The sequence below is a fragment of the Schistocerca nitens genome, chromosome 4 (assembly GCF_023898315.1).
Source record: "Schistocerca nitens isolate TAMUIC-IGC-003100 chromosome 4, iqSchNite1.1, whole genome shotgun sequence".
Taxonomy (NCBI): domain Eukaryota; kingdom Metazoa; phylum Arthropoda; class Insecta; order Orthoptera; family Acrididae; genus Schistocerca; species Schistocerca nitens.
The window spans coordinates 352,944,340-352,971,326 of NC_064617.1; the positions used below are offsets into that span (position 1 = coordinate 352,944,340).

At 40.3% G+C, this 26,987-nt stretch overlaps 1 protein-coding gene across 2 annotated transcripts in view; it reads right to left on the minus strand.

The window, feature by feature from the left end:
* Positions 1-20,166: 20,166 nt before the first annotated feature.
* Positions 20,167-26,987, minus strand: part of LOC126251638 (craniofacial development protein 1) — a 65,642-nt gene continuing 58,821 nt past the window's right edge. For both annotated transcript variants that reach the window (XM_049952185.1, XM_049952186.1), the window contains exons 5-7: positions 23,389-23,554; positions 22,142-22,402; positions 20,167-21,467 (exon numbers count right to left, since the gene is read on the minus strand). In XM_049952185.1, coding sequence (XP_049808142.1) covers positions 21,374-21,467; positions 22,142-22,402; positions 23,389-23,554 — 521 coding nt within the window. In that variant the 3' untranslated portion in view covers positions 20,167-21,373. The remainder of the gene's footprint in view (positions 21,468-22,141; positions 22,403-23,388; positions 23,555-26,987) is intronic.

Consider the following 26,987-nt stretch of genomic DNA (forward strand, 5'->3'; position numbering starts at 1 on the left):
GTAATGCCCAAATAGTGGTATGATCTCCGATTACAACATGATTTTTGAGCAGAATTTCAAAAAGAATACTGGTGACTTTTTTGTAGTTTTCAACCATTTATCACTTTTCGAGAAAAGCAACGAACGGTGGACGGAGTAGGTTCTTATATTTGCCTGTACCTGAAAAATGAATCCATTTTTTTTTCAATTTTTTTCGGTTTCTACGTTTTAATGGAAATGACAGGAATAAATCATCGAAAAGCAATTATTCCATAAGATAGTTATTTTCAGTGGTTTTAATAGTCTGATTAAACTAGCGTGAAAAAATATGATGTAACCGAAAACCTGCTGTTTCAGCGATAACCGCCATTTCCATTTCGCACGGGACCATGTAGCGGCCGCAATACGTAACCCAAGGATTTCTGACGTGTTCAGTTTGGCATTTGTGAGCGCCCTGGAAACTACAATGCCGGAATTTTGCATCATCTACATTGACGACATAGTTGTCACATCAATGACATTTCCAGAACACATGTGCCACATGAGACAGCAGCACGTGGCACTTCGGAGGTACAACGTGACACTCAGACCCGACAAAGCGAACTTCGTGCAAAGAATGTGACCTATCTCGGGTTTGAGATCTCGCCAGAAGTTATCCGTCCACAAAAGGGCAAAGTAACGGAAATTACCAAAATGAAATCCCGCATGCGAGAATCGAGACGGTTCTTGGGCCTCATTTCATTTTATAGGGAGTACGCAGTCAACTTCTACACAGATGTTGAGTCCTCTATTTGCGCTGCTGAAGAAGGGCAAGAAGTGGTGTTGGGGAAATGAGTATGTAAACGCTTTCGAGAAAATAAAGTATGCGTTCCAGGACAGCATCTATCTGCCGCATCGTGACTTCTAGGCATTTTTTCCAAACTTAGGGACTGGTGACCTTAGAAGTTAAGTCCCACTAGATTTCTCACTTTTTTTTCGGCAAACATGGGAGAATCCGCGTTGCAGCCATATGCAAATGCTAGACACAGAGGCACGGTACTTCACTACCGAACTGGAAATGCTTGACATTGGCAATATAACAAAAGAGTTTAGGAGTCACCTGTTCTGCCAAAACAACTTGTTTGTGCACTGACCTCCACACTGTTACATTCCTAAGAACCGTCAGACGTGCTAGTAGCAGTGTAACACGGTGGACCCAGCGATACAGGAATACAATATCAACATTGTGTATTGGTGGGGTGAGGTAACAAATTTGCCGACTGCTTGAGCTGAAATCTTTCGTGGAAAGATGGTGATGAACACGTCGATCCTGAAAATAATGAGGTAATAATGGCGGTGTTACAACACCACAACCACGCGTGCGTCTAAAAATACAGGAAGGAGTTGACTGTCGGTCAAGACCTAAAACCAAATATCCAGCGAGTCAATGATTTTTTGCAATATGGCATGGGTGAAGAGGACACACGAAGGAGAAATACAGCCTTACAGCGCACGGTCAAGCGGAGGATTTGTTTTCAGTGGCATGTTAAAGAGTTAAAGGCGGAAAATTTAGCTTCCTGACGTACTTTTAATGGATTTGATCGATTGCTGCCACCAGCACCTTGGCCGCTGCTAAGTGACGAATTTGTGTGTGGCAGTCGCCAAAAAGTGGAAAGACACTGCTCATACTGAGGTTTGCGAAGACGGTTAGGTAATGTGATATGTATCAGCATGTGAAACACTGAACATGATTGTTCAAGGTGAAATGCACGCCGTCACAATGGAAGCGCCGAACGACCTGGTGTGCCTGGATCTCTAAAGTCCACTTCCGTAGGGGTAGTTCGGGCGACAATTTATCTCCGTTGTTGTGGACGCCTTCACGAAATATTTAAGGCTTTACACCACAAACCCTAACATGAGGGAAGGCTGCGTTGAAATATTGATGGATGATTATGTCCTCCCATGTGGTAGGCTCAAGAGTATCCTCTTAGACCATGTGGCGACGCTTTAATGTCCCAAGATGGTAGGTAGGATTGCAGAAGGCGGGAATCAAAGTGATCTCCTCCTCAATCAGAAACCCTCAGTCAAACCCTTTAGACCAATGCAGCTGGGAGTGCGCTTTCGCAGGCACAATGCCTCGGTCCAATGCTTACCGGAGATACAGAGGTACTTAAATGATGCTTCGGATTGTATTGCGGGTACAGTTTCAGAAACCAGGGAAGTCCATGGCAGAAAAAGTTTTAAAAGCTCTTGACGGTAAGAGAAGCAGAGACACATCAGCTATACGTGAGCTGGGCCTGAGAGTTCATAATAGAAAAGGCAGCAAAAGGGATTGAAAAAAGGAAATAAAAAGGGTAAAGGCTTATGACATCAGGGGCAGAGTCATCATAAGGACGCACAGACGACGGACACCGAAAAGGAAAGGATTATGGAGCTCTTCCACCTGTACTAGAAGTCATAAGTGGCACAACAGGCAGTGGCACCGAATGCCTATGCTATCCATGGCGATGAGGGCGAATTTGGGGTATTTAACACCTCCAGCCTGCACTTACATTTCCCATCGTAATCAGAACACGTAACCCAAGCTGTAGCTATTGTTATTAATGAGTAATCAGCATCTTTTGTTTATGTCGCAAATTCGGTTGCATTTAGTGTATTTGTGTACTCATTTTTCTGCCTGACGTTTTGTAGCAATAATACCAGTGGTTACTTGACTTGAATGAGTATAGAAGAGTGATGTGCACATGTGTGTACATATCCATATGCTTGCACGCAAGCCAACCCACGCAAGTCACATTTGCAACACTGCCCACACTTTCATGTATCTAAGTCTGCTTTGCGCTGAGGCTGTGCTCATACAGTATTTCGTATTTTAATCATGGCAATGTACTGCTTCTTTGTCGATATTAATTTATTAATGTATGTTTGTCTATGTACGTATGGGTGATAAGTGCCACTCACTTGTAACAAACATGTACAGTAATCTTGTTGCAGCCTGCAGAAATGCTTGAACTAATCGTACAAGTAAGAATGCAAAGAACGAAACGGTAGGTGATATTGCATTACGTTATTTAGTAAGGTTATGCTATAGGTATGTAAGCTAGTACATGAAACTTAATGTAAGACGTTTAAGTTATAACATTAACTAGTACGCTAGGAGTAAAGTTTAAAATACGATACCGGTACCTTCACTAGTTCCCACGCAAGCTCTGCTCATTACACAAGTGAACAACGGTGGACACACAAGTGAAATGTTCTCCTTATAGCAGATGAAGCTCTCAGCAAGTTTAAACAATACGTGAAGATTTGTGAGCCAGATGGTCAAAAGCTGGCAGTTATAGGAGGCAGCATATTCAAGTGCGCACACCCCATCCATAGCGATCGCGAATAGCGCAGTGGAATAAAATACTCTTTTGTTTTGATTTGTTCTTGTTTTTCTGTCTTTTGGAGCCTATCAAGAAAGACGTACATAATATATTCTTTCCTCCATGGTCATTCCTAAAGCAGAAACAAGCCACATCCGTTCCGGAAACTGATCACAATGCGTTAAAACCACGTGGTGTCACATATTTTACTTTTTTATTATTACTCGTTTACTTTTTGTACACACTGCTTGACAAAAAAAAAAAAAAACAACAGTGAAGCATCCAGAAGGTGACAGCGAAACGAAATGAAACTTCGTGGCTGAAGGGAACGTGATCTTATTTCAGTGATTACAAAATCGAGTCAGATTTCTAAGAACTTAGCAGTATGAGCCCACTTATCAGTAAGATGTCGAACCTCCTCTCTTTTGGATACATACACCGATTTGGTTGGGAAGGGTGTTATAAAGCCGTTGTAACCTCTCCTGAGGCAGCCTGGCCTCCAACTGATGCAACTTGTCATTGATATCCTACATACTGGCCCTGGAACGGACTTGAGGTATGTGCTGGTCCCACACACTTTCGATCAGGGACAGATCTGGGGATCTTGCTGGGCACAGGAATACCTCAGCATCACGCACACACTTCATAGAGACATGTGTCGTGTATGGACAAGCATTCTCAGTAGTAAGGTATTGAAGTTTCCAGCACAAGCTGCGCAGTTGCCAGATTTCCGACCTCATCACTGGTGATGTCAGATTATAACATCACGCAATGTTCTCAAATTTCCCCCCTGATTCTCCTACCATTCCTCTAACGTCACAGTCCAAGATAATGGACCGACTTGTCCATGATGGGTAATCCATGATGCTCACTTGTGCTAAGTGCAGAAACCACGAAAGTGGACCCGAGTTCAGTCTGCATAGTTGCCAGGCCACTTGTGCTAAGTTTTGAATCGTATCCTTAGTTTATAACGATGGGAAATGTAAAGCAGCCGTCAGCCCTAGATGTACACAACTGGCCATTAAAATTGCTACACCAAGAACAAATGCAGATGATCAATGGGTATTCATTGGACAAATATATTATACTAGAACTGACATGTGATTACATTTTCACGCAATTTCGGTGCATAGATCCTGAGAAATCAGTACCCAGAACCACCACCTCTGGCCGTAATAACAGTCTTCATACGCCTGGGCATTGAGCCAAACAGAGCTTGGATGGCATGTACAGGTACAGCTGCCCATGCAGCTTCAACACCATACCACAGCTCATCAAGAGAAGTGACTGACGTATTGTGATGAGCCAGTTGGTCGGCCACCATTGACCAGACGTTTTCAATTGGTGAGAGACCTGGAGAATGTGCTGGCCAGGGCAGCAGTCGAACATTTTCTGTATCCAGAAAGGCCCGTACAGGACCTGCAACATGCGGTCGTGCATTATCCTGCTGAAATGTAGGGTTTCGCTGGGATCGAATGAAGGGTAGAGCCACAGGTCGTAACACATCTGAAATGTAACGTCCACTGTTCAAAGTGCCGTCAAAGCGAACAAGAGGTGACCGAGATGTGTAACCAATGGCACCCCATATCATCACGCCGGGTGATACGCCAGAATGGCGATGACGAATACACGCTTCCAATGTGCGTTCACTGCGATGTCGTCAAACACGGATGCGACCATCATGATGCTGTAAACAGAACCTGGATTCATCCGAAAAAATGACATTTTGCCATTCGTGCACCCAGGTTCGTCACTGAGTACACCATTGCAGGCGCTCCATCTGTGATGCAGCGTCAAGAGTAACCGCAGGCATGGTCTCCGAGCTGATAGTCCATGCTGCTGCAAACGTCGTCGAACTGTTTGTGCAGATGGTTGTTGCATGCCTCATATTTCTGTTGACCCAGGGATCGAGATGTGGCTACACGATCCGTTACAGCCACGCGGATAAGATGCCTGTCATCTTGAATGCTAGCAATACGAGGCCGTTGGGATTCAGCACGGCATTCTGTATTACCCTCCTGAGCCCACCGATACCATATTCTGCTAACAGTAATTGGATCTCGACCAATGCAAGCAGCAATGTCGCGATACGATAAACTGCAATTGCGATAGGCTACAATCCGACCTTTATCAAAGTCGGAAACGTGATGGTATGCATTTCTCCTCCTTACACGAGGCATCACAACAACGTTTCACCAGACAACGCCGGTCATCTGCTGTTTGTGTAAGAGAAATCGGTTGGAAACTTTCCTCATGTCAGCACGTTGTAGGTTTCGCCACTGGCGCCAACCTTGTGTGAATGCTCTGAAAAGCTAATCATCTGCATATCACAGCATATTCTTCCTGTCGGTTAAATTTGGCTTCTGTAGCACGTAATCTTCGTGGTGTAGCAATTTTAATTACCAGTAGTGTAGTAAGTTTAAGATGATGGGAAATCTCACATTGAAGTGGTGTCACAACATGCATTTGCACTGTATGTTGTAAGATAGGATACAAACAATTGTGTTAGTGTTTTATTTATTCAAACAAATACATTTGTCACAAAATGTTAGAGTCCATCCTGTAAAGTGTAGTATTTGCCAATAAGAGCTGTACTTTGCAATCCAAAAGTCCAGTTCCTTGGCACTTACAACAAGCACTTTGTGATGTACCTTTAAAGTCGCTGAAAGCCTCACAAATAGTGCAGTCATCTGAGGTTGACTTCATGAGGATCTGTGAGGCATGAAGATCAGTGTCACCATAAAGAGGATGAACATATATGGTTTACGGAAAGAGGTGGAGAGAGTAGAGCTGTGGAAACAGTATGGATAGAACAGTGAAAGCTTTGAGATTAAGGTGTTCAGTTTGTGACTTCAGTTACTCAATTGTAAACAAAGGCTTTCCAGCGGTATGGATCCAACGTAAAGCAACTGCTGAATCAGTCCACTCAGTCACTTTCCTTAGGTCACAGTCAGTGGCTTGGCAGAAGTAGCATGAAAGTCTTGTACCTAAAAGTTCTCCAAACAGGTCTAGACGTGACAGAGTAGCCCTTTTGAATGACAGAAGTCCTGCCTTACTGCATACTAGATGAATGACAAGTGCTGCAGATTTGCAATCGAAGATAATTGATGTTACCATGTGACCATTCACAATTACTACTGAAGATGTGCAGGAAGTGCTGGGACAGTCTGTTTGGCCTTCACCTTCACAGGCAAGTGTGTGTGTCTCCATTCCATGCTCTGTTGCTTCAATTCGGGCATGATATGTGAAACCCATTTTTCGTCTCCAGTTGCTATCTGACTCAAGAAGCCACCTTCTTAGTGATAACGGGTCAATAACTTCATCACATACTCAAATCTTTGGTTTCTGTGGTCCTCTGTTATCAGTTTCAGGACCCAATGGGAGCACAGTTTCCTAAACTTTAGGTGTTCAGAAACAATGTTGTAAAGCACTGATCTCGACACGCCAGGAAATTCGTTTGAGAGACCTGTTATTGTGAAGCACCTGTTCTCTCAAATCCTCGCTTCAACTGAAGCCACCAAATCGTCTGTAATCAAAGAAGGGCAACTGGAGCAGTCCTCATCATTGATGTTGTCACAGCCACCTTTGAATTCTCGTACCCACTTACACACTTTATTTGCCAGAAGTAGATATCAGATATATCCACAGGATTCCTAAAGCATTTCTGACGAACGGCCACGTGTTTTCTTCAACAAGGTTACTACCAATTTATACCACATTCATTGTGAGCCAGCATTTTCTCTTTTGAACTCAATGTACACAGTATGTTAGCCTCCAATCAACCATCCTATAAACAGAAAACGATCTAGTGTTTGGGCTAATACTGCATTTTTAAATGATTTTTTTCAAGTGATTTCTCCCATAAATTGTAATGAACGATTCAGCTTCTATCCAAACTGCTTGCAAGTACTGTATGCCGGAAGCAACAGAGAAATCGTGTAGTTCATATTAGCCCTTCACTTCATCATTTGCCAGACTCTGAAGTGATATAAGGGATAAGATTCTAAAGCTTATAGGGGCCGGTATATGTTACAGGAAAAAGTGGAGTTGTCCTCTTCTTGCGCCGAGGTCATTGCCATATCATGATTTGATAACCTCTCTGTGCTGAATTATTGATTGCAAAAACTTGGACTTCTTCTCTGAATGACTGCAGGCTCTGGTGGTACAATATGTAAAAATGGACATTGTAAATTAGTAATGAAATCACACCAATGGTGGATCGGTGCCACATTGAAATGTTGCGTCTTTCCTGTGAGAAAAGCTGAGAAACAGAACTCTTAATACAATAAATAACGAGATAAACATGTGATCTAGCACACTAGTAAAAAAAAACAACACTTTAGTAACTCAAAATTAGTTCATGTATTATGAATCACTTACAACTACAGCCCATGATGCTTACATTACGGTGGCTGAAAGCAGAAATACCAAATGCTAACAGTTTTCTCCTAGCTGCCCTCTGAAAAATTTGAAATCTGTGCCTTCCCTTATTACAGATGTGATGCAAATATAAACAGTAACTCTTTGTTGACAAATCGTCACACAAAATTTTACACAAAAAATTATTTTTTAGAAAATGATATTACAATGCCCCCTTGAATGACTATGGTACAATTTGATGCTTCATTGGGAGTAGTCATTCAGCCTTTTTATACTGGGATAGAAAAGTTAATGTGTATGCATTTCTTTTACTTGTCTCATAAAAACTATTGCAATTAGTGTACTATTCGTCCATGGTGAAATATTTCATGCAGACTTGTGTTGTTGCACATACCAGCATAGTATATGAGCAACACAATGATCTGAAGGTGACTGTTGATTCCAGACACTTGTCGGTTTGTGTAAGTGACACAATGCAGGCTGCAAGTCTATTGGAAGACGGACATCAGATGCACATTGTGATGTCAGATGCACATTGTGGTGTCACACGTGGGTTATGTGACGTCACCCATGTGGTGTCAGGCTGGCTGGTTTGATATCTTTGGAAAGCCCATGGTCCACGCACACAGTGCTGTCTTGTTGGTTCTCATCCCAGCATCTGCTCGCATATGTGCACCAGTGGCGGGGGGTCTATAACTCATGAAACATTTTTACTGTCACAGCAGTCTTCTTTTGGAAGGATGCACTTATATGGTGCATACATGGTTAAAATGCACAGATTCACTTCTTTACAACAGATCATAACATAGGGCCAAAATGTAAAATTACTTATTTTTTCATAGAATTTTTTCATCTGGTAAGACTTGGACATTGATCTTTGTATAAGAATAATGTAATCTCAGACAAAACTAAAAGTTCATTCCCTATTTAGATGATACGAGGTGTGTTTTTATAGTAAGGTCTGTTTTATTGTAGACACTAGTAGTTCGCTCACATACCGCAACAAGCGCATGCGTCATGTACCGGTATGCCTCAGGAACAACTGTGCTCAGTTTCAGCTCTGTAGCTAGCCTGTACGGTTCTGTTCTGTGCTTTCAAAATGTTTAAGATTATCAACTCGTCCACCGCGTGTGAGGTTCACTCAGTGATATGGCTTTTGTCACCAAGGAACCTGTCTGCTGCAGAAATTCATCAACAGATTTGCGAAGTGTACGGTGATACTGTTATGAGTGAAAGCAAAGTGTGTAAGTGGGTACGAGAATTCAAAGCTGGCTGTGACAACATCCATGATGAGGACTGTTCCAGTTGCCCTTCTTTGATTACAGACGATTTGGTGGCTTCAGTTGAAGCGAGGATTTGTGAGAACAGGTGCTTCACAATAACAGGTCTCTCAAACGAATTTCCTGGCGTGTCGAGATCAGTGCTTTACAACATTGTTTCTGAACACCTAAAGTTTAGGAAACTGTGCTCCCATTTGGTCCTGAAACTGATAACAGAGGACCAAAGAAACCAAAGATTTGAGTATGTGATGAAGTTATTGACCCGTTATCACTAAGAAGGTGGCTTCTTGAGTCAGATAGCAACTGGAGACGAAAAATGGGTTTCACATATCATGCCCGAATTGAAGCAACAGAGCATGGAATGGAGACACACACACTAGCCTGTGAAGGTGAAGGCCAAACAGACTGTCCCAGCACAAAATCATGGCATTGGTGTTTTGGGATAGGCATGGTGTTTTGTTGGTCGACTTCATGCAACGAGGAACCACTATCCAAGCAGAAGCACACTGCCAAACCCTGTGGAAGTTACGCAGAGCAATTCAAAAGAAAAGATGCAGCATGATGACAAAGCGAATTGTTCTTCACCGTGACAATGCAAGAGCTCACACTGCAGGTCAGGCCTGCGATTTATTGTAGAGTTTCGCTGGGAAGTTTTAGACCACCTACCCTACAGTCCTGATCTTGTGCCAAACGATTGCCATCTGTTCCTCCAACTCAAACAACACCGCAGTGGCAATCGTTACAATGACGACGACGATGTGAAAATGGCAGAGAACTCTTGGTTATTGGAGCAGGATTAGGATTGGATTGTTTGGGTGAAGAGACCAAACAGCGAGGCCATCGGTCTCATTGGATTAGGGAAGGAAGTTAGCCGTGCCCTTTCAAAGGAACCATCCCGGCATTTGCCTGGAGCGATTTAGGGAAATCACGGAAAACCTAAATCAGGATGGCCGGACGCGGGATTGAACCATCATCCTCTTGAATGTGAGTCCAGTGTGCTAACCACTGCACCACCTTGCTCAGTCATATTGGAGCAGGCGGCAAGTTTTTATGAAGAGGGTATTTTAAAATTGGTTGAGAGGTATGATATGTTTGAACAAACTTGGCAACTATATCGAAAAATAGAGTGAATTATGTAGTTTCTGAAAATAAATTTACTTTTTTGAAATAACCTTTTGTTGTGTACTTATGTTCAAATGGACCTTACTTAAAAAACATTCCTCATGCATTGCTTTTTTATGAAGGTCAAAGACTGTTAAATTCACACAAGTAATAATGTGTCCACAACACTACTTATTTATGTAGGTATTATTATGTACATTTAAAGGTTCAGTAAGGTGCACCACACAAATGCCCGGTGACAATCACATTTTACGCTGGCGTGCTCATGGTCTAGTTCAGACATGATCATTGGATGCAGCACACCATGTTTGTGTGATACTGAGTTTTCTCAGTGATGGTTGGTGTTGTAGATAAGTTCCTGTGTAGTGGAATCCACTGACATTCCTTCAGTAGCACACCCTCTTGGAGCAAGCACCTTTGGTTTTTCACAGCGTAAGTGTACACCTTTGAATCCAGCAGAAATGCTCTTTATATGTTCTAACGTTTGTTTAGCACCACACCAGGGATTGAGATTACACACAATGCACTAATTCTCTACCTCAATACACAATGGTCACTGTTAATCACGTGCACACCACTAGTTTGTATTCCACTATAGCAGAAATCTATGTACTTCTGTATGTGGTTTCTTATTAACTATGAACATTTGTATTTACAGATGTTCTGACCAAGTCAAGTATTCTTCCATTGCTAGTCATGTTTTTACAAATTTGACCTAACTTGTAGTACATGAGTGCAAAAATGCTCATCAAAAGGAGCAGAGGATAGACAACTCAAGTTACAAGTTTGGTGCCAGCAGAACACAACCATTCATTTTGCTTTATAGTATTTTTTATGAGTGTACTCCTGATGTTTTCCTTGTGAACAACCAAGTACATTATGTACACGCATGTCGTCATGTTGTGTTTCGTTTGTGCATGGCACACAGTGCAGTGTATCTGCATAAATGTTTTCATTTATTGACAGGGCATCATTCTCGGGCATTTTATTATTTTCTCAATTTTATCAGTTCATGACCGTCTTTTACTTTCTCTGCAAAATAAATTTCATAGTATTAGAATGCACTCAGCATAGAAGATATTCAACAATGTGTAGGTCTGAGGTGCAACATTGCAGTCAGTGAAGGCATCATGAATTGCTCTCTTGACAGCCAAATGTATTTCATTCAGTGTCTCTCTATCTATAGCCCCACACTTTGTTTTACACCTACTATGCAATAATCTCTGTTTCTTTAAAAGTTTCTTTACAGTGACTGTATACCATGGAGGTTTCCTCCCGTTATGAACTGTTCTGCTAGGTATATATCTATACAGTGCATGGTCAACTATTCTTTTAGACTTGAGCCAGAGCCCCTTTACATGCTCCTTATCTGTGCTGAAAGTTCCAAGTTTCTCATTGAAATATGACACTATGACTTTTTATCTAGTTTACTGAATATGCAATGTCTGTCTAAAACTTATCTGACCTTTGATTTTCCTGCGCAAAATAGAGACGATTGTACGGCACCACTGTACATAGTAAAGGAAGAGACCTTTATGCGCATGCGTGAATTTTGCCCCGCCTTCTAGCGCATCAGTCACTACCTGTCAGTCACTGAGTGAGGTGCTACTCAACGTGTTCGTCAGATTATTGATTCTCTATGTTGAGCAAAGATACTGAATAAATTTTGTCAAAAGCTTGGTGAAACTAATCGTAAAATTCTGCAGGTGTTTGGAGAAGATGTGATGGGTGTAACAGAAATTAAGGAGTGGTTCAACTGATTCAAAAATGGCCGTACATCACCGGAGAGTGACCAGCATTCTGGCAGGCCCCAAATTGCTTGGAGTGCAGCTGTTGTTGAGAGGGTGCAAAATTTGGTGATGGCAGATCATCGTTTGACCGTGTGGGGGATTGCCCAAGAGGTTGGCGTGAGTAGGGTAAAAATTCTGCACATGCAATTTTGCGTGATAATTTGAACATGCACCGAATGGCTGTGAAATTCGTGCCCAAATTGTTGTCGCCAGAACAAAAATACCTGTGTTTTGACGTTGCACAGGACGTTCTGGACACCACCAACACTAATCCTGGATTTCTAAACACCATGATAACTGGAGATGAGTAATGGGTGTATGGGTACAACCCAGAAACCAAAAGACAGTCACTGAAATGGAAGCATCCCAAGTCTCCGAGGCCGAAGAAAGTGCTGCAGGTGCGAAGCAAAATCGAGGTCATGCTGACTGTCTTCTTTGATGTCTGTGGAATTGTACATCACGAATACCCACCGGAAGGACAAACAGTGACAAAGGAGTACTATCAACATGTTCTCCTGTGACATCGTGATGCAGTTCAACGCAAAAGAACAGGCATGTGAATGGCGAAAAACTGGCAACTGCATCACGACAATGTTCCCGCACATTCATGCCACTTGTTCCGAAATTTCTTGGCCAAATATGGAATTACAGCCGTGCGCCAGCTCCCTACTCTCCAGACATGGCTTCTTGCGACTTCTGGTTGTTTCCAAAATTGGACGCCACTGAAAGGATCCCGTTTTGAGAGTAGAGAAGAGATAATGCTGAACACGATGACAGAGCTGAACACCATTCCAAAAGAAGACTTCCAGAGGTATTTCCGGCAGTGGAAGGATCGGTGGGCTAAGTGCGTGCAAGCACAAGGGGCCTACTTTGAAGGGGATTAGGGTCCCAACTCTGTCAGGTATTCGAAATATTTTTTATGGCCAAAGGTCGGATGCTTTTTAGACAGGCCTCGTATATATCTTTCTTCTTGTTTTAGTTGTCCTCTGTACTTCAGTAATCATTGATGCTGCAACTGCACCATGGTCACTGATACCAGTTTCAATGAGGACTTCCTCACAGACATCAGGTCTACTTGTTGTCATTAGATCCAATATATTTCCATCATGAGGGAGGTTCCTATCTGTTCTAGGTAGTTTTCAGAGAAGACATTTAGTAAAGTTTCACAGGATGTCTTATCACGCCCACCACTAACACATCTGTAATTTTCCCAGTTAATTGTTAGACAGTTAAAGTCTCCACCGATGATAAAAGTATGATGGAGGAATTTACGTACAAGTGAACTGAGGTTTTCTCTAAAGTTTTCGGTTACATCAGGAGACGAGTCTGGTGGGCAATAGATGGATCCAATTATCAATTTATGCCCACTCCTCATACTGAGTCTTGCCAAAACAATCTCCCATTCAGCTTCAATTGCTGTCTCAATGGATCTGAGCTGCTTGTCTACTGTGACAGGTACACCACCTCCATTTGACCTATCCTTTCAATTTACACTTAAACTGTCCCCAAAAATCTCACTGCTATCACTTTCAGTTTTCAACCAGCTTTCTGTACCTAGTATTAGGTGAGATTCACCGCTTTTCATGAGCGATTCAAACTCTTTCACTTTGTTGTGAATGCTTCAGTAGTTAACCATTATGATTTTAACACTCTAACCTGTGGGAGGCATTTCTTTCTCTCTTATACTGATACTTCTGGGTTTCCTACAGGTATCATTATCTGGATTAGATGCAGTGTCGCCTAATCTAAAAAACCCTTGTGCGCACCCCACACACAGTCGGCTACCTAAGTAGCAGTCTCTGACGTGTAGTACACACACTTGAGCCATTTAGGGGGACCCTACAGTTCTCAACTCCAAGGTGCACATCCAGTAAGTCGCAGCCTAGCTTGTCACAGAACCTTCGAAGTCTCTGATTCAGTCCTTCCACTCAACTATGAACCAAAGGGTCAAGGTCACTTCTGGGGACAATGCTGCAAATTGTGAGCTTTGTCAAAACTCCATGCCCAAGAATGGTCTTCTCAATCTGTTCTGCCCTTCACTGGAATGACCCAAGGGTGACCTCTGAGCCCAGATGACAGGCTTCATTTGTTTCAACTGCAGGTGGTTGCACCCTGTTTGCTCAATCACTGCCAGAATGACTTCTTCAACATACACACTGAGTGCACCTGGTGTCCTTTCCTGTCCCGCACAGCAGTTTCCCTAAGGGGTCCCATCATTTCCCGTACATTTGAACTGTCAACGAGTAATACATCCCTACCCTTTTGCATTTGCTTCCTCCTGACACTGGACAAAACAGGTTTCCCCAAACCAAGTGAAGTGAGTCTCACTGGTTCAGGTTCAGTTTCAGTTTCAGTGAAAGACAGCATCTTAAACTTGTTGGTTAGGGGGATTGATAGAACACCCTGAGTCCTCCCTGGCCCCTGTCCACCCTGTACAGGACACCTAGATCTACCATTGGCACACCACTCACAGTCAAGTGGGTGGGTAATGACAAATTCTGTACTTTCTGCAGAAGAGACAGGATCCACAGGAGAGGATACAACTTGAGGTACCTCTCGTACAGGTGTCACAGGTACATGACTCTCAGGAGCTCTTCCAATGTACCGATTTGCAGCTGCTGGCAATCGTTTAACAGTAGTCAGGGTGATTGAAAGCCGTTTATGAATGTCAACCAACTAACCCGTGGTTGACAAAAGCATTCACAGTGGCACTCCATTTTGGCTGGTGCTACGTATTACAAGGCAGTGAACAAAAAACTTTAAATTAAACTTGCTGATCATCTTTTAATCTGTTGTGCTAAAAAGTTGCTAATTCACTATAAGAATTCAGGCAGATACACAAAACGAGATTTCTATCAAGACAACACAAAAACATATTGTAAAAATTTGCTAGTTTTGATGTTAATTAGTGTTGTGTCTTATATGTCCGTCACTGTTGGAACCAGGTAACCCATACAAATATCTTGGTGTAAAACTTTGTAGGGATATGAAATGGAATGATCACATACATTCAGTTGTGAGAAAAGCTGGTGGTAGACTTCTATTTATTGGTAGAATACTGGGGAAGTGCAATCAGTCTACAAAACAGATTGCTTCCAAAGCACTCGGGCGAATGGCTCAGGTGCGTTGGACCCGTACCATACAGGAATAACAGGAGACATTGAAAGTATACAGAGAAGACAGTACAAATGGTCACAGGTTTGTTTAATCTGTGGGAGAGCGTCACGGATATACTGAAGGAGCTGCACTGGCAGACTCTTGAAGACTAACAAAGTCTATTAGCAAAGTTTCAATAACTAGCTTTAAATGATTACTCCAGATATATACTAAAATTCCCTACATATCACTCATGTAGTGATCATGAGGATGAGATCAGAATAATTAGGGCACGCACAGAGGCATACAATCATTCTTCCCAAGCTCCATATGATAATCGAACAGGAAGAAACCGTAACTAGTACAATGGGACGTACACTCTGCCACGCACCTCATGGGGATTTGCAGAGTGTAGATGTAGATGCAGTAGTAGGTCAGAAATGTCACGCAGAACCCTGGGTCAGGGGAGACTTACTGGAGGGGATGCTGCTACTTGGTGAATAGATTTTTTATCCATCCAATTACATTATTGTCAAAAAATGATTATTTTTGTTGTTATATTCATATTTCATCTGACAGATTTCTTGGTAAAAAGGTGTACATTTGTTTCCAAGAACAAAATGGACAATTCAAACCAAGGTTGAGACAGCTAATAAAATGGTAAACTACTCTTAACATAGTAGTTTATGCAAGCAGCTTTGGCAAACTTACACGAAATCATGTATTAGTCAAAAAAGTCTTCATTCCAGTTTTTAAAGACAACACTTAACTGTTGTTTGACTCTTGAACTGGGCAAATCAAAGGAGCTATCTTTCACGAACCTGAAAAATCAGAAATTTTTAAATGGAAAATATATTCACACAGAAATAACCCCAACAAACCACTACATACTTCCAGCCATTACATGCCTATTTTTTCAGGCAACATAAACTTGCTGTTCACAGGTTTGAAACTGCATTAGAAATAAATTTATTTTAGTGACATTGCAAGATACATTACATGATCAGGTATTAATAATCAAGCTTCATTCAGTTGTTCATCACCATATGTCTTCACCAGTTTTCAAGGACATGATCGTTTGTGCCTGGCAGACCAGAGGATAGTGACAGAGAAAAATGTAATGAATTTCATCAGCGTACTAGAGCCAATGTTACAAATAGGAAATGGTGACTGTGTTATCAAACACTGAAAAATGTACTGTTCTCAAAGGTTCTGCACAGAGCATTTTGTAATAAGACATTATCATCACATATGAGCACTACCGTATGATGCAGCAAAATATACCAGTACAGAGATGCCTGTTTTCCAGTAGACAAGAACAAGTTTGTATTTGTAGAAACAATGTATTTCATACTGATTGAGATGAATATAACCTTCGTACGTATAATTATGCATGTATTTGTAAACATATTTATGTATTTGTACATGTCAAAGAGTAAAAATAACTGTGTGTAAGTCTTTCCCATTACATACAGTTTTTGTTATGGAATAACACTACTGTCTGCCTACAAAACGGACGTATGACTCATAAATACATGCCCTTATAGTTCAAAAACAGGCATTTCCTTAACAGGGTATCATCATGACTGCATTCATCAAGCTGAAATGAGCCCAATGTGAGTTTCAACCAAATACGACTGGTGCAGTTGAAACACCTACCTTGTCAGCACCACACAGGACTGGAGCAACTGAATCACATTCTCCGTCTGGGTTTTGACTCTCTCTCTCTCTCGCTCTTTGTGCCCTGAAGTGATAAATGTATTCTCCACAATGGTATTTTAAAACCCACCCAACCAACAAAATGTCCCTGTCCATCCCCATTCCACCCCTTCTCCCAACCCTATGGCTCATATTCCTGTTATAGTCTGTTCAAAATTACTTTGGGACTGGCAGTTTGGCAGGAGCACGTGGAGGTGCGGAGCAGAGTTGCCATGTACCACATGAAGCACATGTAATCTTGCATTTCATTTGCTTACAAACTATTCACTTACAAATATGGAACTGGGATTACCAAGATCTGGAATAGCTACACTATGTGATAATTTTATGTTTCTTTGTGGTACCGAATTACTTAGATGGTAAATGGGCAGTTTATGAAAATGCATTTTCTGGCAAAATTACCGAATTTACAATCTGCAGTCAACTTTTTTATTATTGATGTTAAGTGAACGCACTAAGGAAGGAAATAAAATCTTCAGAAACATCAAATTTTCATCTACTCCAAACCAGAACTTTGTCGGAGTTTCCTAATACAAAATGATGTCAGTTAAATACAGTCTGCTCATGCAGGAAGTACTAAGTGGTCACCCATATGGTTTTATTGCAAGAAATGGATCATTTGGACTATAATTAATCTATTATTAAGTTTTCTCATCCACCTACTTATTTGTAACAACAGAATATAAGATTTGTGTGTGTTTACTTCTATGAGAGAACACAGCTTAAATAGTCCAGCCAGTATTGGGAGAAAGAAAAAAAATCGATACAAAAACATTACTTCAGTACTGCAAATAGTGTAGTAATATTTATTTTGTCTGCTATAGATTGAATTCCTCATATAAACTTCGTTTGGAGTTAGTTGCTGATAAAACATGTAACTGCGTCCTCCTATACTTCATTTCTGAGTTGATAACACAAAAACGCCACCGACATCATCACTCTCATAGTAATGATAGATGCTTCTGCTATCACTGTTGTTACTTAACAAAATGAAAAAACTGTTTGTGAATAACTTGAAAAAGACACAATTCCTTAATGGTGACCAATAACAAATAGAGTGTCAGATTTTCCATTTTGCGATAATAAATATGACGTTGGATTGCATCCACATGAAATTGACCTATATCGGTAATCTACTTATCCCTACAATGTTTTTCCCCTAAGAGTTTCAAGCTGTGATGTTATTCCAGCTTCATTTCCTTGTCAATCTTCACAATTTTGTTTTTGTTTACATTGAGAGCTGCAGCAGTTCTATTGGTTACATTTTTAATGGACAGCAGCAAGCCGCCATTGAAATTCCCAGTTTCGAAGCAGGAACGTACAACACAAACAATTTATCTCAACTGTTGTCATTTGGCAATCACCTGGCCAAGAGACCAACATAAAACTTTTTCTTTCATAACTTTCGACAAACTACATTGAGGTGACAAAAGTCATGGGATATCCTCTAATATCATATTGGACCTCCTTTTGCCCAGCTCAGTGCAGCAACTTGAGGTGGCATGGACTCAACAAGTCGTTGGAAGTCCCCTGCAGAAATACTGAGCCATGCTGCCTCTAAATCCATCTGTAATTATGAAAGTGTTGCTGGTGTAGGACGTTGTGTGTGCACTGACCTCTCAAATTATGCCCCATAATTGTTTGATGGGATTCATGTCGGGTCATGTGGATGGCCAAATCATTCACTCAAATTGTACAGAATGTTGTTCAAACCAATTGCAAATAACTTTTGCATGGTGACATGACATCGTTGTTTGGCAACATGAAGTCAACAAGTTGTTGCAAATGGTCTCCAAGTAGCCAAACAGAACCATTTCCAGTCAATGATTGGTTCAGTTGGACCAGAGGACTCAATCCATTACATGTAACTAAAGCCCTCATCATTATGGAGCCATCACCACATTGCACATAATGACATAGTTTTCCCATTGTCTAGGGTCCAACATGTGGTCACGAGCCCAGAAGAGGCACCGCAGACGATGTCATGCTCTAAGCAAAGGCACTCGCGACTGATGTCTGCTGCCGTAGCCCATTAATGCCGAATGTCATGGCATTGTCCCAAAGTATACGTTCCTCGCACAACCCACTTCGATTTCTGTGGTTAGTTCATGCAGCGTTGCTTGTTTTTTACGAATGACAACACTATGAAAATGGCACTGCTCTCCATCATTACGTGAAGGCCATCTGCCACTGCACTGCTGATGAAGAGATGTAATGCCTGAAATTTGTTATTCCCAGCACACCCTTGACACTGTGGACCTCAGAATACTGAATTCCCTAAAAATTTCCAAAACTGAATGTTCCATGCATCCAGCTCCTACAACCATTGTGTGTTCAAAGTCTGTTAACTCCCATCGTGTGGCTATAATCATGTCGGAAGCTTTTTCATTTGGTCCTCCTGAGTACAAATGACAGTTTTGCCAATCCACTGCCCTTTCGTACCTTTTGTATGCGATACTACACATCTGTATATGTGCCTATCACAATCCCATGACTTTTGTCAATTCAGTGTACTTCAGACATTGTCCAATATAATGTAACAACAAATACAATAACTCCTGCACCAGTAAAAAGACAAATTAAACCAAAGGGTGCAACTATCACACATGACAAGGAGTCCATAACTCACGCACAGGACACTTCATCCTGAGTAGCCAACAGCTGATTCACCTGTCACAGTAAGGGCTATGTCCCTGACCTTTACAGTGGGCATTGCCACTAGCAAATTGTCTGACAAACTCAATGGCCGCCACCAAACTTCTCAAACTGGAACATCCAATTGCTGAGCATAGATTTCAATGACTGCTTTCGCATTCTTCCCATCAATACCAGTGTTTCTAAACTGAGCAGGTGGGCACCCCCCTCCTTATAAAATATCCTGCAGTCCATTCCCCCCCCCCCCCTCCCAAACCTTCACTAGTTCTGTATCCACCTGCCTCTATCTCCTTCCCTGGTACAACACCAGCCTCACTCACACACACACACACACACACACACACACACACACACACACACACACACACACACACACACACACACCTGCTCTTCCCCCAGTGCACCTGCATAGTCCTTTTCCCTTCTCTGCTTCCCTTTCCTCCTGTACAGCCTCCCAATGCTGCACCTAACAGCCCACCATCCTGTTCTTGCCACATTCCTGAACACTTCAACATGCAGCTATAGAGCATTTTTCTTACCCCGCCTCTCATCTGGTATCCCTCCTCCTCCCTGCCTCATTCTTCTGCTGTACCCCACCACCCATTCACACCAGCCTAAATCACTATTCACCACAGTGAGGCCTTACCACTAGGTATGAGGGTGGCCATTGGCTGTGTGTGACTTGTGCACTTATGAGTGTGTGTGTGTGTGTGTTTTTGACACTAAAAATAAACATGTACAATTGCTTTGTGATCAAAAATGTATTTATTAAGACATTTTATCATTACATACAAACTGCTTAAAATCGTAACAGGTAGGATTCAGATATGTCAATGACTACATCAATTTTTTTTTGTTCTTGATACGCATATCAGATTACAAACTTTCAGAAGTCTATCAATGTGAGAAATGAGATTAATTGCTTTGAGTTACAGTATGCACTGCTAAGCACTTTTAATGGATGATAATTTTTTTTGATAAAAGGTCCACTCACTGCAACAAATGATGCAGTCAAATTAGGTTGCTACTTTAGATTTACATATAAGCCTCCAAATATTCAACTTTTTCCCTGCAACTGAATTTTTGGAGATTCATACACCAATGAAAGTATCATGTCATCACATTAAATTACCTGAAAAATTCCAAGACAATAATACACATTCACTAGACATTCAACCATTCGTTTTGCAAAGAAAAGGTTTCAGTCGAAGTTTGTTATAAAATTTTCAAACAGCTTCTTCTGCAAATACATATAATTACCCACAGAACTGTCCTTGCTTTGTTGCGATTAACAGCCAAGAAAAATACATGACAGCGTCAACAGGACAGATCTATACAGCATCAGTCATTTTGCGATACAGTGAAGCATGAAACGAAACAGACTACTTGGTTTCTTAGCACTTACAGTTCACCTTCTCTCTCATTTTCAGCTAAAGCAAGAGGAAGGCATATATTATGAAAAAATAGTACACACTAGACAAAGAAATTATTAGTCAGTCAGTTCTGCATGTCTACTTACTGTTTTATTTATACGATACATTGTGATCTGTTTGGACAGTTACTTAGACAATGCTTACAAAATGTAAATACTTAACAAGGAATGTATACCTTCTAGTAAATAAATCACAAATATGTACATGTATGTCATAACAGCTACAGCTGTGTTAATACTGGAACAATAATTAAGCGTGAAGATCAAGTGTCCTATGGTGATGGGATTATATGAAAGCTGTGGCATATGGTAACGATTTTGTACAATATAATCAAGATACATAAAAATATGCCACTAGATTCACATTTTATGACATTCACCAGAAATTGAATTCCCATTAGCCTTTGCAAGTTATGTCCATTTGAAAGGAACATCTAAGGACTCAGGATGAGAAGCCGACATATTACTGACGATTAAAGAGATAAAATTCCAGCCTTTGACAGAACTTTGTGGACAGAATTTGGTCCATTCCACTGCACACACATGCAGATTTTGCACCTAAATACAGTAGAATGCTCATCTATTACTTCTCCGTGATGTTCTCAGTTGTTTCTCCAACTCAAATTGCCTAACATCAGTCCTCTGCAGGAAATCCAGTTTGTCAAGGTACCTGGAAACGTAACATTTTAATTGTCAATCACAAATCAATATACTGAATGTGAAAATAAATATAATTCCTGTAACTTTCATCACTGTGCAATGATGTACCCATATAAGTTCAAACCTTTGACATGATACAGAAACCATCAGAAGTCAACAATGTAATGCAGAACAAAGCCAAGCAAAACAGAAAATGCATTAATATGTTAAGTGTTGAAGCCTCTGGGACTGTGTGCAAGTCAATATAGAAAGGTTGATCAGTGAAGTGGCAGTGAATAGCTTCCTGTTATGTTTTGAAACAGAGTCCATGTTAGTACACTTTAAAATCAGTTGATGACAATCAGGACTACAAGATTTCTAAATAAAGTGAAACACTGAAGCTGTGAACTTTATTAGCCTGCATATGTATTCAAATTCCTACATCGTACCATCATGAAGAACACCGATTACCATAGGAAAGTCAACCAGAGTTTTTTTATCCTTTTCAATCAAATGCTGAACTTCAGACTGAACCACACAATTACATTTTAATGGGGATTTTTGTCTTACAATTGTTGCTTTCTACATCACTAAAGACTAAGATAATGAAATACTAAACTAAAAACTGAAATCTTATAAATAATAGAAGTCAATGCAAATCAAATTAGAATTTGTTAGTTAGGTCTTAGCCTATGTTGTACTCACCCATCACGACCACGATTGTGCGTTTGAAGTTCTTCTTCAATACCTTCAGCTTTCTTAAAACGATCCCAATCAAGCTTGGACTTCTCAAGAGTTCCCAATTTCTGTTTCTTATTACCTATCATGCCTAGCACAGAGGACAATCCACCTCTTGCCTTTCCTTGGCCTCTTCCAGCTGCAGGTGCTGGAGAGAGAGATGCTGAATGAGGCTTTGTAGCTGCTGTTTTTGCTTCAAAAGAATCAGCTGGAACCTCCTTTGTAACCCTGCAAACAGTTTTTCGGGGCAATAAATTGCCAGTTCCAACAAGTCAACTTCAACAGACAACATAACAGCACCAATTATCATATATTAAGAGTATAATTTATCATTTTATGCAAATATTGTAAAATCTTCAGTTCTCTTATGGAATTTTCGAAAAACCCAATAACTTCCAAAACGGGAAAAGAAGTGAAGTGTTGACCATTGCAAGAACAGTGAACCATGAACTGATGAAGTATTTCGAAACAAGTCACAAAATAAAATACCACTAGGAGTAATCAGAACAAATAATTTTGTATAACTATAAAATACATATTTAAGTTTTGAAGCTAACAACATGTAGCATCTTTTTCTGTTTTAATTTTATTATTGATCACATTACACGCCCCCTCCTCACCCCTTCTATCCATGTCACATAATCCTACATTGTCACTCGGTAATTATGAGACGAGATAAACGCAAACAGTATCTTTTGACAGCTCAGATGCTTGGGGGGACGGCCATTAGTCATGCTTGGACAGCTCAGTCGGCAAAGCACTTGCTTGTGAAAGGCAAAGATCTGATGTCTGAGTTCCAGTCCAACACACAGGTTTAATCTGCCACAAAGTTTCACATTGAACTATATTTAAAAGGCAATACATAGCATCACTTTACTTTATCCACTGTGTGTTTTTTCCCCTCCAAGCATCAAATAATGTCAAAAATAATTGTACTTTTTCTCCTTAGAGTTTACTTTTTCACCATTAGAGGTTTTTTTAAGGAAAATGGTTTCCATCTATTTGTCTTCTTGTTTGTATGTTGGCTATGTTTTTTCTTTATCTGGCATCGTAAAACCGAAATAATTTTCAGTTTTCAGATATTTGGCGTCTTTGGTGTAAGAACACTTGTGCAGTGTGTGATGAAAATAGAGCAAAAAGTAACATTATAAGTTGTAGCATAAATATCATAACATTTTATTTTTAAAATCTGAAATCTGCTTACTTTAACTTACTTTACTTCTTCTCCAGCAAACTCGTACACTTTTGTTATGGTCACTTTATTCTCTCTCTCTTTATTTTCCTCTTGCTTCATAATAGTTGCTTCTCTATCAGACTTGCCATTTGGAAGAGAAGCATCACTCTTGTTTTTGGAAACTGACCCTGTATCTTTAAGGAAATCTGTAAAGGAAAAACAAGAACTTAACACTTACTTGTTTATAATATCAAACACAATGTAAATCTGCATGTTCTTATTTTGAAAAATAATGTATATACCAGGAGCTCCTGGTCACAAATTACAACTTAACATTATTAAATGCAAATCATAATAAATGTGATGCAAATATAAATGAATGACCTGTGCCACTTGGAAGAAACTTTGAGTACTTAAAAATATGAAGCATACAATTTTTGAGTTTTATATAATTGTAAAACATTAAGTTTGCAGCACCCAAAAATAACAGTAATAAAATATGTTTTTACTGATAGGAATGTAAGCTTCATTTTATTTCCAATACCAAACAAGAATTTTTGTACTGAGGAAATCAGCAATGGTTGAAACTCAACATGTAGCAGCACTGACTGGACGAGGATTTCAATTTGTTTCTGGGGCGTATACTAGTCGCAGGCATGGCAGTTATCACAGAGACAACCAGTTTTCAGTTACACTGTTATATATTTTCCACACCACCTTAACCCGATTGTTAAAACCACTCAAAATAACCAGTTTCTGAAATAACCGATATTCATTCTTTTATTCCTATTATTGCCTGTAATAAATGTAGAAATCCAACAAAGATTGAAAAATTAGACACACAGAGTCAAAATATTAAATAGACAAATAAAAGCAAACTGAGTCCATCCACATTCACTGCTTTTCTCAAAAAGTGAAAAATGGCTGACTACTACAAAAAAACTCACCAGTATTCTGCTACTCATTCTAATTTTTTGAAACTCTACTCAAAAATCATGTTGTAGTCAGGTATCATAGCACTATTTTGGCATTACAAATAGTCAGTGCTAGAGGGTGAAAACAGACTGAAGAACTATTTTTTGTGTTAATTTGTCTGTTTCCAAGGTCTACAAGCAGATAAAGCCATATAATGTAGACGCAGGCAGCAGATCAGCTACTTTCTATTTTTAATGTATACTATGAATGAATTATCGTTAAGTTCTTAATTTATTTGGGTTATCATAATTTCCTTCCTTTTTATTATTTCACAGAAATGGCAGATAAATCCTTGATATTTTCAAGCAAACCAAGCACTGTACTTCACTGTTGTTTCACTCTGAAAAAATATTTCCCAGAGTAGGGTTGGTACCATTCTGCAGTACAAAGGATGTATGGTGATGACAGCAAGAAAATTCCGCACAGACTAGTTGGGGTAAATCTCACACACAACACATACGTGTGTACCTTAAGCCATGACACATGGCCACAGGGACATTACTGTCTCATCAACACTGTACCAGTTTTTATGCCATGTGTTTGTTGCTCATTTCTGTCAGCACTTTTATTAAAATAGTACTGATTGCTATCCCCATTTTCTACAATAATGCAACTTTTCAAACCAAAGCAAATTTTGTGAATAAAAATTACTCCTTTTTAAAAGGTTTATCCAAAAAACAAAAAAATTAGGACTGCTGGGGCCAATTGATGTTTCAGTTTTTCTTATTCGGTTATTAATACAAATAAAAAGACACCTGTTCTAACTGAGACAAAACAAATACTAAAAAATATTGGCTATTCAGAACTCAAATACTGGCATTGGTTTTAACCTATTGGTTTTTCCCATCCATAACTGATAAGCAGAATGAAATCCACAGCCAACTGCTAGTAATCTGTTGCTGTGTCATGGAAACTGGTTTATGTGTAGTAGCGTACTGAGGAAGTAAGAATGAGGGGTAAATAGTAGGTGAGAGGGTTAAGGTGGGGCGGCTCTAAATACAGCACTTGTTCGACATATCATTCTCAGCAAGCCCACACATCTCCCTATTTCTGTTCACACAACACAAATAGTGTCTGCCACATTGGAAGCACCCCCCCCCCCCCCTACACACACACACACACACACACACACACACACACACACACACACACACACAGTCATAGTCAACAAACCTTCCCAAAGGACAACATTCTCTAATAACCAACTTCCTTCCTCACTTGCTTACAGTTGCTTTCATACTTCGCTTGTTTCAGTAGATACCCCACTAAATAACTAGGCCTGAAAAATCTCAAATTCTGCATCATCAGAAATGACAACAAGTAACGTTCAAATCTAGTGCCTCTCAATGTGAGTTCACTTTTGGAAACATTGTACTTGATTGTTTCACGAATTAATTGGCCACTCAGTTGGAAAACTGATTAACCGATACGACATAATACCTACTATTGGGTTATTCCATGTCAAATCAACACATGGTCACACATGGTCTAAGCCTCACCATCTCAGGTTTTCTTGAAATTTGTCACATGTGTACTGTTGGCATAGACTTAGAAACATGTCAACTCTTTTCTGAGTTAAGAGAGCTGAAAAGTTCTCATAAATGGGCCCAAAAAACAGGGAACAGCAGTTTTTAGAATTGCTGTAGAAATTTTCCTAATTAAGCTACGTCCTGGGATGATTACCACAGTACAGCATTTCTCATGCTCTTTTCTATGGAATATAACAATATATAGGTTAACATAAAATTATTTTCAAAACAAAATTTAAATTTTTTCTTCTTCAAAAAGCATGTTTTAAAATTTCCAAATTTACTCTACATCCACATCTACATCCATACTCCGGAAGCTACCTGACGGTGTGTGACGCAGAGTACCCTGAGTACCTCTATCAGTTCTCCCTTCTATTCCAGTCTCATATTGTTCGTGGAAAGAAGGATTGTCGGTATGCTTCTGTGTGGGCTCTAATCTCTCTGATTTTATCCTCATGGTCTCTTCGCGAGATATACGTAGGAGGGAGCAATATACTGCTTGACTCTTCGGTGAAGGTACGTTCTCGAAACTTTAACAAAAGCCCGCACCGAGCTACTGAACGTCTCTCCTGCAGAGTCTTCCACTGGAGTTTATCTATCATCTCCATAACGCTTTCGCGATTACTAAATGATACTGTAACGAAGCGCGCTGCTCTCCGTTGGATCTTCTCTATCTCTTCTATCAACCCTATCTGGTACGGATCCCACACTGCTGAGCAGTATTCAAGCAGTGGGCGAACAAGCGTACTGTAACCTACTTCCTTTGTTTTCGGATTGCATTTCCTTAGGATTCTTCCAATGAATCTTAGTTTGGCATCTGCTTTACCGACGATCAACTTTATATGATCATTCCATTTTAAATCACTCCTAATGCGTACTCCCAGATAATTTATGGAATTAACTGCTTCCAGTTGCTGACCTGCTATTTTGTAGCTAAATGATAAGAGATCTATCTATCTATCTATGTATTCGCAGCACATTACACTTGTCTACAATGAGATTCAATTGCCATTCCCTGCACCATGCGTCAATTCGCTGCAGATCCTCCTGCATTTCAGTACAATTTTCCATTGTCACAACCTCTCGATACACCACAGCATCATCTGCAAAACGCCTCAGCAAACTTCCGATGTCA